The sequence below is a fragment of the Lissotriton vulgaris genome, chromosome 8 (genome assembly GCF_964263255.1).
Source record: "Lissotriton vulgaris chromosome 8, aLisVul1.2, whole genome shotgun sequence".
Lineage (NCBI taxonomy): Eukaryota > Metazoa > Chordata > Amphibia > Caudata > Salamandridae > Lissotriton > Lissotriton vulgaris.
This window is the reverse complement of record NC_141696.1, coordinates 744,143,078-744,156,425: the sequence shown is the minus strand read 5'-3', so window position 1 is coordinate 744,156,425 and position 13,348 is coordinate 744,143,078. Positions and strand designations below refer to the sequence as shown.

The window sequence follows — 13,348 nt, the reverse complement described above, 5'->3', positions numbered from 1 at the left end:
AACTTTTGAAATGGGCGGCGGGTGAGAGCGCGCTGCGATATCAGTTGGCTTGGAGGCAAAGCAATGAGAAGGCGCAGGAGGCCGCGTTGGAATGGGAAACGTTGGTGCAGGCCCTCAGGGATTATTGTACCCCCAGCGACTCCGAAAGCGAAGAAGCAACTAGACCCGAGTCCCGTTAGACACTAGCATTAACAGCACTATTACCTTCCCCGAGGGTCAAGCAGTGGATCCTACAGTGATAAAACTCCCTGGCGCTGATGGTGGGGGGGGGGGGGGAGGGGGGAGTTTCACAATGACTGGTAGTTTGAGGGGGGGGGTATCTTTTTGGGGGTTGGGGTTTGTTTAGAAAAGCAGATGACGGACAGTGTGTTATCCGGACCAGCTCCAGCATCCTACCGACCCCAGCTACATTCGCCGCCCAACCCCAGGAATATGGGCCGCTTGGCTGTATAGCAATACTGTGGAAGGGGGTCGGTGGGCTATATCTTGTACGAGTTGGCTATAATATGATGCTGGTCGTTACTGTATTGTTGTACTGATTCCTGCAATAAAAATATATTTAAAAAAAAAAAAAAAAAAAAAAAAAAAAGAGTCTTTAGAATTAGAAATTTTAAACATAATTTTTTATGATGAATTGTATGAAAATGTAATTTTAAGGAATTAAGATGTTATGTCATTTTCAATAGGATGGTATTTATGTAAGATCAAAAATGTGTTTATGTGTTAAAGGGTCAATGGTCTGAATACACATTTTTTTTTGATTGACCGACATTTTGACCTAGTCCACAGGAAATTTTCCCTTTCACGTGGTGCTGCTGGCTGTCAGGGTGTTTCATTTACGCCTCCAATGGATTGCTTGCAATGAAGTGCATATGAACTATTTCATAAATACAGGCCTCTCTACTGAATCCTCAATGCCATTCGTTACACCCTCACATTCCCCTCGAGTCTGCTCCTCCTGGATCCCTCCCCTGCTCTCTTCCCCTTGTGTGGCACTCCTCATTTCGCCAGAATCTCCCTATCATTCGTCCTTCCTGCCCCTCACTCTTTACCCTGGGTGCTCCTTGTCCCTCCCGCTAGCTACATTCTCTTGCTCCACCCTCCCAATCTTCGCTCTTTACCCCTTTGTGCTCCATGTATGTCCACTACCAACTCTTCTTGTTACTCATTTTTTTGCATAGAAATAAGACTGTACAGAAGGCAAGTGAACCTTCAATATAGACAGTCTATAGTTTCTAAAAATCTCTCTTGCTTTAAAGTACTTAAACTGCATGCATAAGCACCTTAAATAAAGACCTCCTGGCTTTGCAGTAGCTTGTTTCCCTTTGGATGCCATTATGCCTGACCATCCTCCAAAGGGGTGATGGTTACAATGCAGAGGGTGGGACAATCAGCCCACTTCCGTACTGCAACCAAAATCCAAGCCCTGTGGCTCTTCTCCGAGACCATGGCACCGCCACAGTTCTTGGCTGGAAGATATCCCCCAGCAATGGGCTCTACCACCAGGCCCATGTGAACCTTAAGGAACAATCAATATTTCAATGGTGTTGCAAGCATGAGAGCTAAACCTCCTGGCCAGGAGTAAAAAAACTGCTAGTCTGGAAGGTTTTAAGCTCAGATAGATATAGAGTTTGGCAGACTTTCAGGTCAGGTCCACTTAGTTACCTTACCAAGATGCTGCCTTCTCTATCAACTCTTAGTTGGCTTTTAGTCCTGCATCACTTTCCTGAGCTTAGGCAATGGCCCATACAAAGAGCAGCTCGAAAGCTCTCTTATATCTTTTAACATTATGGAGGCGATAAATTCCCTCTTGAAAAGTTTGGGATCCACTGTTAATAAAAATTAGAATTCTGTATCACAATGCTGAGATTCTCTTTGCCAATCAGCATGCCTAAAATGCAGCCACTAACTATCGTTTTCCATATTGTAGCCTTACTGGCTGAGACAAGAAGGAAACACTGATTATTTGCCTGTGATGAGCGAGATAGAAGAGACATGTGCTAATTGTCCTGTTGCCCACATGTTATGATATTAAGCAGCTGTGAAAGGTACTTGTCTTCATTAGGTGCCCTCTCCTTCGCTTCTGGCTCATAATTGCAGAGCAGACAATAAACAGTGGTTCAAGGACGCTGCAGATATATTTAACACATACTGAAGATCAAATACAGAAGAACAAAGGTGTGAGACACTTCGAAAATCTTGTCTTAGTCAGGCCTTCAGGGTATGACTGGGATGATTTTGAATGCATCTATGACCTATCTTAAAACGTTGGAACCATGTTTCACTATGAATCACACATGGGTGCTGTTCCCCTGCACTGGGTTGAGAGATGGGGGTTAAGTGCATCTGACAATAAAGCATGTATAAGAAATAAAGCATATATAAGAAACTGAAGCAGGCAATTGCTATGTGACCAAGTTCAGATTCATGATTAGAGACAGTGGCAAATGTACACATGTGTGTAGTGACACTTTAAATGTATAAGAATAGAATAAGACTCACTTGCGGCTCCTTGCGTGCTACTTTCTTGGACAGCAGGAGCAGGTACTGAAATACAGAAGTAATCTGGTTAAGCCACAGAGGGTAAAGGATGACACCTTCGATCAAAAGCATAAATGTTTCCTGAATGTATTACAAAATGTAAGCAGCACCAACTATTCTGAAATTGAGGCCTACGGCGCCCAGCATTAAAATAAACACAGTTTCTCAAAGAATATCTCGATTTCAGTGTATGTTAATCAAGTGGTAATACATTAATACATTTTATAAAAAACCCACACCAACACTATGTCACAGTCCCTAGAAGCTCAGGATATCCCTTCATTTCTGCCAAAGATAGTCGCTTTGAGAAGATATAGCTAGTCCCACCTTCAAAAATCACTATAGCACATCAAGTAAGCAACCCCAACTTGTGCAGCTTGGGACTGCTTTCCTTAGCCACTAACATTGCTGCGTTCCAAAAAGAGAAGATGTTGGAACAAACCACAATATTGGACTTCATGGGCACCATTTAACTGTCCTTAATTAGGGCTGTGTGAAAACGTTGTTACATTTGTGTAATCTCACCCAATTTTCAAAATGCCAAGGTTTATTAAATTTGTTAGTTGATTTTACAGAAGCCAAGAGACACCCTGAAGCCCCTTCCCCACCACAGCTTGTTGTATGTGGAACCAAACCAGTTTGAAATGGCCCTTCTTAGAGTATTTTCCTAAAACGTTTTGCTTTTTCGTCCTGGTTTTCGCTGATTCTACGTGCATGGCCTCCGGACTCTGGGCGCTTACCCAATGTACTGCAGTGGGAAAGTGCTCATGCCCCTCCTACACATGCCAAGAGGGGCACTCACATAATTGGTTTAGGTGCTGTACCTATAAGTGCCCTGAAAAACGGTACACCATATACCCGGTGCTAAAAGTGGGACGAGGCACTGAGTGTGTGACCCACCCGATTGGCCTATCGAACATGTAATACGCCTGCTAATGCAGGGTTATGGGGACGCACTGGCGCTTGTGCTTAAGTTTGTATGGGTGCACATATCACCCCAACAGGGTCTCTCTGCGCTATTGCAACTATACAAAGTTGTATAATCCCCGACTAGAAGAGTGCCAAAATACTAAAAACTAAAACAGCCATGTCTTTAGAGATTTTTTTAACTGTTTAAAATTAGTGCATAGGCGCAATTGCAAAGGAAGCTGATTCCAGTGCTGGGGGCTAAATGTGGGAATGAGCGCCCACCATACTTGGTGATACGAATACAGCAGGGACATAGTAAGAATTTCCCACTCGATCTTAACAGTGTCAGTTTATACTACAGATAGGATGGCCCACTTCCATTCAAAGTGTTATGGACAAAGCATAAGAGTTTGAACCTGGCCCATTTTTTTTATAGGCAGCCAGTGAAGGGTATCGAGAATGGGTACTGAGGGCGAGCAAGGCGTAGGATGACTAATTAACCGTGCTGCAGGGTTTTGAACCACCTTGAGCTTGGAAAACAGTCCTCCGTTCATGGCAATCATTAAAGCATTACCATAAATAAGGCGACTAATTATGAGGGCCAGGACTAGGCATTTCCTAGCCTGCAACAATAGCCACTGGAAGACCTTCCTGAGGAGAAGCATGGTTCCAAAACATTTTTCCACAATTGCATTCACATGTTTCCTCATAGAGAGGTTTTCATCAACCAGAATTCCAAAAGAACTTACTGACACTCTAGGGGTAGGAGCCGGGCCCAAACTCAGCGGCCACCAGTTCTCTGACCACACGAAGTGGGCTTTTCCAAACTGTACAAGCTCAGTTTTGCTAGTGTTTAGCTGGACTGCATCCAAGAGGCAATCTTATCCATACAATTACAGAATCTTTATTTGAGAGAGTTCAGATTAGGTCCCATTGTGAGGACAACTTGGGTGTCATCTGCATGAGAGATGACCTCAAACACAAATTACTTTATCACTTGGGCCAATGGGGTCAGATATGTTGAAAGTGCAGCAGTACCCAGTTTAAGGCTATGGTATGTGAGCAAAAGGACCTTAGCTGCACCTCAAGGCAGCGCTCACTCAAGAAATTTCTCAACCACCTTAAAGGCTTCCCCCAAACACCTATCTCCTCCAGTCTTTAAATCAGGACTGAATGGGAGATAGCGTTGAAAGCTCCAGAAAGGTCTAATAGCACCAGAATCGCTCAGTGCCCTTCATTTAAGGAAAGTCTTATCTAAGACTTTCACCAGTGCCGTTTCCGTGCTGAAGCGATACCAAAAGGGATGATGGATGGAGTGCTTGAGCAAATCAAAGACTCATCCCCAGTCAACTGATCTGGGTTTAATCCATCATCATTCTTTAGCTCACTCCACCAGCCCAGTTCAGACATGACCATATGCAAATGAGTCTAGCCCTGTGCCTCATGGGCACAGTCCAGCCCGAACTGCCAAGCCATGTTTTCCCTGGTTAACTCCGTAAATCATCCACTTTGGTATCGCTTTGTTTGCCCTAAGTTGGCAGGGTATGCCCAGACGTGGGTCCCTTGTTCACTCTACCACTGGATTCAAGATAGCCTGGCTGATGAGGATTATGAATCCGAAACCGGTCCCAGGATGCTTGTTTCCGGTCGAGGGAAGACATGGCTTGGCAGTTCGGGCTGGACTGTTCCCTAAGTGGATAGATTAGAGGGAGAGGTTTTGACACTTGACCTCTGTGAGCCAGTGCATGACCCCACTTAAGGTTGAGATCTGCATTTCACTGTCTCATGGCAAACAGGACTGGAATTTAGGGGGGGCATCTATGGTTTAAAGGGAAACCCTCTGAACCACCCCGTCTTCAAAAGCACACTGCAGTATAACGACTGGTGTCATATTTCAACAGGGTAGAGATACACTTGTGGAGACATGGGATCAAAGAAGCTGGATCTGCGTAGTGCACACTGCCAGAGGAATCTGTTGTGCCAAAGGAGGATTACTGACATTGAAAGGGACCATGTGCCTTTCCTGAATAGTAAGAAGGGGTGGGTAACTCAATATACCCTCTCAGGCTTGGGCACCGGGTCGCTCTGCTTGACCCGATACCTAATTGCATTTGATAGTTTCATCCCTCGGTTATATTAAATAACCTAATACATTAATACAATGCCGTCTCCAACTTTGTTTAGAATAAGTATACCTACCGATTTATCGATCAGCAAATAGCAGATGTATCTACTGGGACTAGTCACTTTAATTAATGAACACTGGTCCCATGTCTAATGACAATGTGAACACTCAATCTGGGCCAGCCAACTGGTAAAATCAGGTCGAAGTAGACGCAGAGCCTAACTGGTTCTAATGTGAAATGTTTAATGTTGCGCATATTTGTGACCTTTTTCGAACAGCATCTCGAGCTGGTTCAGCGTTTCCGGTGAAGTCTTATAAAATAAGGGGCTCTGAATCGCTATAACAATTAGCATGGCTGTAACCAACTGTGTACCCTCTTAATTAAAATGCAAAACGTACAATGTTCAGATGAACATGTACAAAATCGTTTATGGTTCCTTTAGCTGCAGTAAGCACTTTATCTAATTATGGCAATAATGTAGATATTTTAGAAAACTCTTGCCTGGATTGCTACACGGCAGTAAGTAAGTGATGTCAATTACATCCACAGATTCAACTGAGATTTCTCGAGAGAAGACCTGTGATTCAAAGACAGGTCAACTCTAATCTGAGCGTCCAATATATTTCCTCAGGTAACATTGGTTAGCTCACTGACATTTTAGCCTTATGCTATGTCGATCATAACATGTCTTGATCGCTGTATTTCTGTATATTCTTTCATTCACTGTAGTGAGAACCAGTCACCAACGGAAGTAATTCATCTTCAAGTTGGCCACAAAAAGTTCTCCTCTAAAGTAAGTTAGAAACCTCGACACAATCGATATTGTTGTCCTTTGAGTCCCAAGTGACCTGTATTTAGAATTATCATTGTACACTCGATCCATCGCCACACCGTCTGGATCAACTGTATGTTCTCAAACATCTCAAATGGATTGTTGAAAAGTCAAATTGTACTATTTCAAGATACATAAGTGATAATGTATGGAATGAATAAATATTTATAATTTAAACTGCTTTGCCACACTTGAGGGATAATATAACTGAATGTCATATCATGTTATTCTTCTAGGGGTCTTCGGTATATATTTAATTACCCGTCCTGATGATGGTCTTGTGAATTGACTCATTAAGACCGACCTATACGTCCACTTCTGTGCGACTGACATCTTGCCACCAGTGACTTACCTCTAATGCAGCAGTAGTCATTGCTTATTTTATGCAACAGTTTGGACTTTGTCTTTTGTAATATAGGAAAGATTGTAATATTCCTTGAACATCAGATTTCTCAGTTTGTTTCATTCTCATGACCCTTGTGATTTTACAACAAATAATAACATCTTTGATACAACTATCCCCTGTGTTGCAAATACTTATTTCTTTAGCTAGTGTGGTAGTTGTTTTTCATTTTCCTCAAATAATTGGATATCTGAATCAAAAACAGCAACTGATGTTTACAGTTTGAATCTAAAATATTTTTTTTCAGTATAGATTCTACATGCTGTTCAAAATATCTTAGAATAAATCCCTTGCAGGCAATTAATAGTTTACACATTGTTCGCCCAAGCCTGCGAGGGTATATTGGGTTACCCACCCCATCTTTTCATTCATTGTAGCACAGACATTGTCTGCTGTGGGCCACTATATAAGTGGCCAAAGGTTATTACCTAGTGCTCCTTTCCTCAATTGACTTAATTACATCCTTTAATGTCTGAATCCAAAACTTTATCATACTCGGATGAATATGTTCTTAAGATGGCTGCTGGTCCCTCCCTTTTAGGTAACAGGAGAATGAGACAAGGCACCTGTCTGGGAATATCACGATTGATGTTTACAGTCGTGGTGATTACAAAAACTCACCTTTGGAGTAATAATTTTAATTCCTGGGTTCCCCGGCAGCTTGTATGAGCAAAGCAAGCTGCGCGAGGTTTACATTGAGCAAGTGTCCAGTAGTGGTGTGGCAGCAAATTGTGCGACCCTGAAGAATCTGCCAAAAGATTAGGGCAGAGAAACATGTCGGCGTTAGGTAATGGTTTGTTAGAATAGCGATCAGCTTTTTTAATTCAACAGTGCACACCCATTTTTCAATAATTTTGCGGAGAGGTGTACCTGCTGATTTTAAGCACTTTTGTTTGTCACAAGCAGAGTTTCTCTGCTACCACGTTTTCTTGCACTTCTTGGTTTGTTGTTTTGGACACATTTTCTTTTGAACCGAATGATGACCAATGATGAGAAAGGGGCCCAGTCTGGAGTTTACATACCAGTTGCCCCGTTAGTGGTGTTCCAGTGAGGTGTCATTCGGCTCATCACACATTTTTTGATCCTTATGTGGTGCATACTTGGCATTGATTTAGGTTCCAGACAGGTGTCTGGGTTTGTTCTATGTGACTGGAACTGTTGGCCATTAGGTGTTTCTTTTTACTATCCCAAAAATCTGGACATAGTGCAGTAAAATATCCCCGAACAAAGCAAAAGATATAGGGGAGCATAACGACGATCAGGACTTGTTGACTGATCCGTTATATAGAAATTGCTGACATAAATCACGTCCGTAAGACAGGGTTTCTGTTGTTGACAAGGATGGAATCAGCAAACAGTATTAAATATTGATTACATTCACCCACCGAATGGCATACTCTGGCATGTTTAGCGTAAATTTCTAGATTTAGCTGTAACAATCAACATAACTGTTCCAGTAAGATAACAGCTACATCTATAATGTTGAAGATATGCTATTTGTTATATGAAACCGACTGTTGAGATGTAACTATCAGAATCTGCAATAGAATGGTCCATCCAGCCATGTTGATGTTAAAACAATGTGCATTAACAACAGTTTTACCTTCTGACATGGTCAGGGTCACCCCCTGAAAGGTTTTGCCTTAATTAGTTGGACTGTCAATATGCTTTGTTTCTGTTAAACATTGGTGTAATATTGTCAACACTGTGATTAGGATTGAGTGTTTTGTTAGAATGTGCGCGCATTAGAATGCAACAGAAAAAGTAGATATCTATGTTGTGCTACGTCTTTAAACATCTTTAAATGACTAATACAAAAAAGACACCAGTATGGGACTGAAAGTCCACTATCTTTTGATAATATCTGCTTTTACAAATTGTGTCTTTTCAATTTATGGGATACCTAGGAATTAATATGACTGGTCGTTAGGCAACCCCGATCGACAATAAGTGAAGACAGTGTCATTTAATTAACATCAAATGGAATAAAATACAGAGTCCATTGAGCCAAAAATAACTTCAGAAATGTCCGCCGCACGTTCTATCCTATAAACAACAACCAGCGTACTACTGAGATCAGCAGACTCTTGCGATATTTCATAAAAAACTATTGCATATTACGCAGATATAGATAATGAAATATTTGACTCCAAGAGAGATAGAGAGATAAGTTAAATATAAAAATAGAGAGCATGACGGAAATCAGATTGAAAAGTGATTACCTCACATGTACAAGCCTTTATACTTCCAACATGGCCGCCGCAAATGTAACTACCACTCGCTCTAGCATACCTACCCTAGGTGTCAGCTGATCAATCATACATCGCGTTTAAAAGGAGAGCTTCCCTACACGGCCAAGTACGAGTGCCTTGCCGTGATTTTGCCGGTCGAAGCTCGCCTCCAACTGAGACTCTGAAAATCGAACACTAAGTAAGTACATGCTGCTGTGTAGAGTCTTGATGGAGCAAGTATTCGCATGTTACGCGACTTGCTTGTATTCAAGAACCTCAAATAACTTTAACTTTGTAATCAATCTGTTTGTCTCACTAATATTGCACATTTTACACAATACGGGGTGTCCCAGAGACGCTTGCCTATGTGTTTTCTAAAACGTAATACGCTTGCCTTTAAAATGGTCGCTACTTTGCGGGAATTTAGTCTGCGTATGCGTCGGTCATACCCATGTGATGTGACGCATTCGCAGTCCTGGAGGGAACTTGTTGCTCATGCGCAGTATTGCTAAAATGGCCGCTTTGTTTCTCACATGCTCCGTGCTTGCATTGCCGCTTTTGCAAAGCTGTCTATTTTGCTTAACTCTTAATGCTATAGTTATTACAAAGTAAGGGGTATAGTATAGCCAATCACGGTATACAGTGTAATTATTTTTTATGTGTTTCTAAATTGTTTTTCGCTTACTTTTCATGTATCATATTCCTTGGGCCTGGGAGGCGCTTGCTACTCCATCTTTGAAGCCCGTATAGTATTAGTCATGTGATGGGGGAAAAGAAAGTCATGCAGCAATAGAACCAAGCCAGCTGGCAGCTGAAGCCAAGATGCTCCTGGGAACAGACCTGTAACCCAGCAGGACGAAGCCGAACTGTACCTGCAGTTGCAACAAATGTATATAACTAATGTGTACCACATTGTTCTTTGTAAACCATATGCCATGGGAAGTTAGAATAGGGGGTGGGTATGAAAATGAATATTAAGCCTCAGAAAGTCTAAATTTTAGGAGGTGCAATGGCCTAACCTCCTCCTTTGACCAATCAGAAAATAGGGAACCTTTCACTTGCAACATTGGGGGTGGTACACTGACCCGAAAACAGTATAACTAGCCTAGGTTTAGCTAGAGAATTTGTCCGACTTGTCCGAATAGCTGACCTGTCACTGACCCAACAAACTCTATAGGTGATTGATACAGAGATCTGCGGAGCACTCTGTCCGTAATTTCCACAGACGCAGTCGGGGTTTGGGAAACCTTAAGTGCTGGCGAAGCACTTTGCTGGGAGATTTGAGAAACCCAATCGGGGTTACTGACAGATTCCTTGCAGAGAGGGGTAGCGCAGGCGTTGCATCTGAAGCTGCTGGTGTTGGACGTTCCCTTTGGTGAGGACCAGTCCTGATCCAAATCCTGGGGTTATCCTGTCCTGATTGTCCATGAGCTGTACCTGATGCCCACTGGCAGCCTAAGTCCTTGAGGGTCCTTTCCCGCCTTTTCCAACTGACCTGTGGCCAGGGTTAGTCTTCGATCTGTCTTAGGTAAATATAATTTATGTGGGTGTTTGACTTTCCAAACCCTCTTTCCTAGACGTCCCGAATAAAATCTACTTGCATACGTTTTTCTTTCCCAATGTTCTATAAGTGAGATTTTCGTGCATCTTGTCTATTAGTATGCTCCACTTTCTACCTACCTTTAGTCAATTGCCGAATTGTATGCATATATAGTTTGTACCATTCTTACCCTCCCTTTAGAGAATAAGCTCATTTGGATGAATAAAATTGCATAAGTTTCGTTTCTTATAAACCGTTACTGAAATTCGAAAGTCCGCTTTGGTTAGTATGTTCCCTTTCTTTACTCGCCTTTAGTAAAGTTGCGAAAGTCTGCTGATCAAAATACTGTGTTCCTTGTTTTTCCCTTCCCTTTATATTTTTCGGTTTCTAAATGATTCTTACTCTCATTCATAGCTATACAATAGTTCTTATTCTAGTTATAGATAGTTTGATCTGTGTTAATTTGTGGCTCATGGCATATGAGGATGAAGATAATTAGATAAAGGTGTTTAAAACTTCTTGTGTCTGTGGTCATTCTAAAGAGTACAAACAGTTATTTCAATGATACATGGTATTTTTGTGTTGTCTACTTACTCCCACAGCTAGCTTCCTGATCCATTGTGATCATGGGTACCTGTTTCAACGATTGGTAAGTCAGGTACATGGAAACAAACAGAAGGGAACTGAATTACTGATAATAGTGTGTAGGTTACCGGATTAAAGTATACATGAAAATTATTTTTATGGGCCCAAGTGTGCATTATGTTTAGTCGGGTGACCTGCGCGCTCTATCAGTAATTTTCTGGTAGCAGTAGTATGGTTAGGGACTAGTTAAGATAGGTAGATAGGTTACTTGTTGATAAACTGTGAAAAATAATAAATGCAGCTAAAATGTTATTGCTGCTAAATGATATCGATCGAAAGTAAAATCGTTTGGAATTGCTTTGAAATGTTTTGAAATATTTTTATGAAATAATGTTATATAATTTTATGTATTAACAAAATCGTTAGTGATTGTTATATGTTTGTCTGGAATCTCCGGAGGCAGAATAGCGGGTGGTGCGTAGAATCCACCTTGCACTGAGGTCAGTGGCTCGAGGGAAATTAGTGTATGGTTAAGCAGAACTGGAAGCCCTAATTAGGGTTTTCTGTATGAATAGTTGAATAAATGATAGCAACGAGTTCGCTAATGAAACTTCAGTTGTGATATAACCTAGTAAGGGTCACACGAGAAAGGAGTAGTAGGTTTGTCGGAGCTTGAGTGATAGCAAAGGAGTTCGCTAGTGAAACTTTAGACTTAGTATATATCCCGAAAAGAGTGGATGAGTCAAAGAAGTAGTGGGTTCTCTAATGCTTGTGTGAAGGGTAGGCAGAAGGGATCTATCCGCAGTATATGAAAAGTAGACAGAAGAGGTTTACTTGCAGTGAAACTAATCTTTCCTTTCTAGACACTCGAGTACAGTGGCGAATGTTATATGTTGTAAATTAAATAGAGCACTTGCACTTTAAAAGAAAGAGAGTGTCCGTTACCTTGTGAAGGAGGGAGTCAGTCGCGGAGCTGTGCTGACGTCACTCTGTGCCGCGCTGGTATTGGTCGAAACAGCGGGTGTGTAACGGAGCTGGTATTGTAAAGGAGGGGTGAGTGCGGGAGCGTGAGACCGTGTCTCACAGAAAAGCAGCGCACCCATTGGCTGAAATTATTTGCAATCACAGTGTTGATTGGTTGTTGAAATTTACAATACGCCCTAGCATTGGAAGAAAATAGTAAACATAAGTACGTATTTTTCCCACAATTTAAGTTTCACAAATATATGTGGTATTTGGTTAATCCAGAGATTCGACCTGATCCTAGGTACCTAGGGTTTGCGAAAGATCAGTGGAAAGGTTGTAGACTAAACGGAATGTACGGAAGCAAGAGAAAGATGACTTTCGTAGACAAGGTTAAAAATTACTTCAAGAAGGATAAACCTATCAAAACCAGAGAGGGTACAATCATTCCACCACCTAATACTCCCGCATCATTCATGTTGTTTGACAAAGGGTATCATACCTGCGTATGGTTGGAAAATTGGGTGGAATATACCAAAGATGACGGAGTTTTAGCATTTCCCTTAGATGGTACCTTTAACGGTGGAATTTTGTTTAATTTAAGGACCCGAATGAATGACTTACATCCCCGACCAAGGTTGACGCAATATGAGGCTTTAGAAGAATGGGAGATTGAGGCCTTTGAATGAGACAGACCAAGAATGGATAAGGGGTTAGCCAAATTTTATTCAAAGGCACAGAGAGAGACCCGAGAGAAAAAAATGAAACAGTGGAGACAGAATATGATGGTGGAAGGGCTGTTACCAGTATGTACTGTAGACGAACCCGTAGGAGGAAAAAGGACAGAGAAAACCCGACACTTAATGACTGCGGTCGATTCAGAAGATGAATACCTGGAGGATTTATTAATGAAAAATCCACCACCATATGATGAGAAGTCTAGGTCCTTGAGTTCGAAAAATCCATTCTTTAGGCCTTCCAGTAATAGAAGGGCCAGTGCATCTGATACGACAGGTCCAGGTTATAGATCTAGTGGTAATGAGGGATTGAGCATGCCCGATACAACTGTTCCATGTTATAGACCGTCCTGTGGTGAGGGATCAAGTATGACAATTCCAACTGCCCCGAATCATTACCCTCCTTTAATTTCACAAGTAATACATGAACCCTCAGTGGAAAATGTTTTACAGGAACGAGAATGAGAACCTTTAGTTAAGC

At 41.8% G+C, this 13,348-nt stretch overlaps 1 protein-coding gene across 1 annotated transcript in view; it reads right to left on the bottom strand.

The window, feature by feature from the left end:
• The window catches only part of LOC147697944 (uncharacterized), a 1,308,576-nt gene that overhangs the window by 531,896 nt on the left and 763,332 nt on the right, over positions 1-13,348 (bottom strand). The window contains exon 13 of the mRNA XM_086936165.1: positions 2,503-2,547. Coding sequence (XP_086792291.1) covers positions 2,503-2,547 — 45 coding nt within the window. The remainder of the gene's footprint in view (positions 1-2,502; positions 2,548-13,348) is intronic.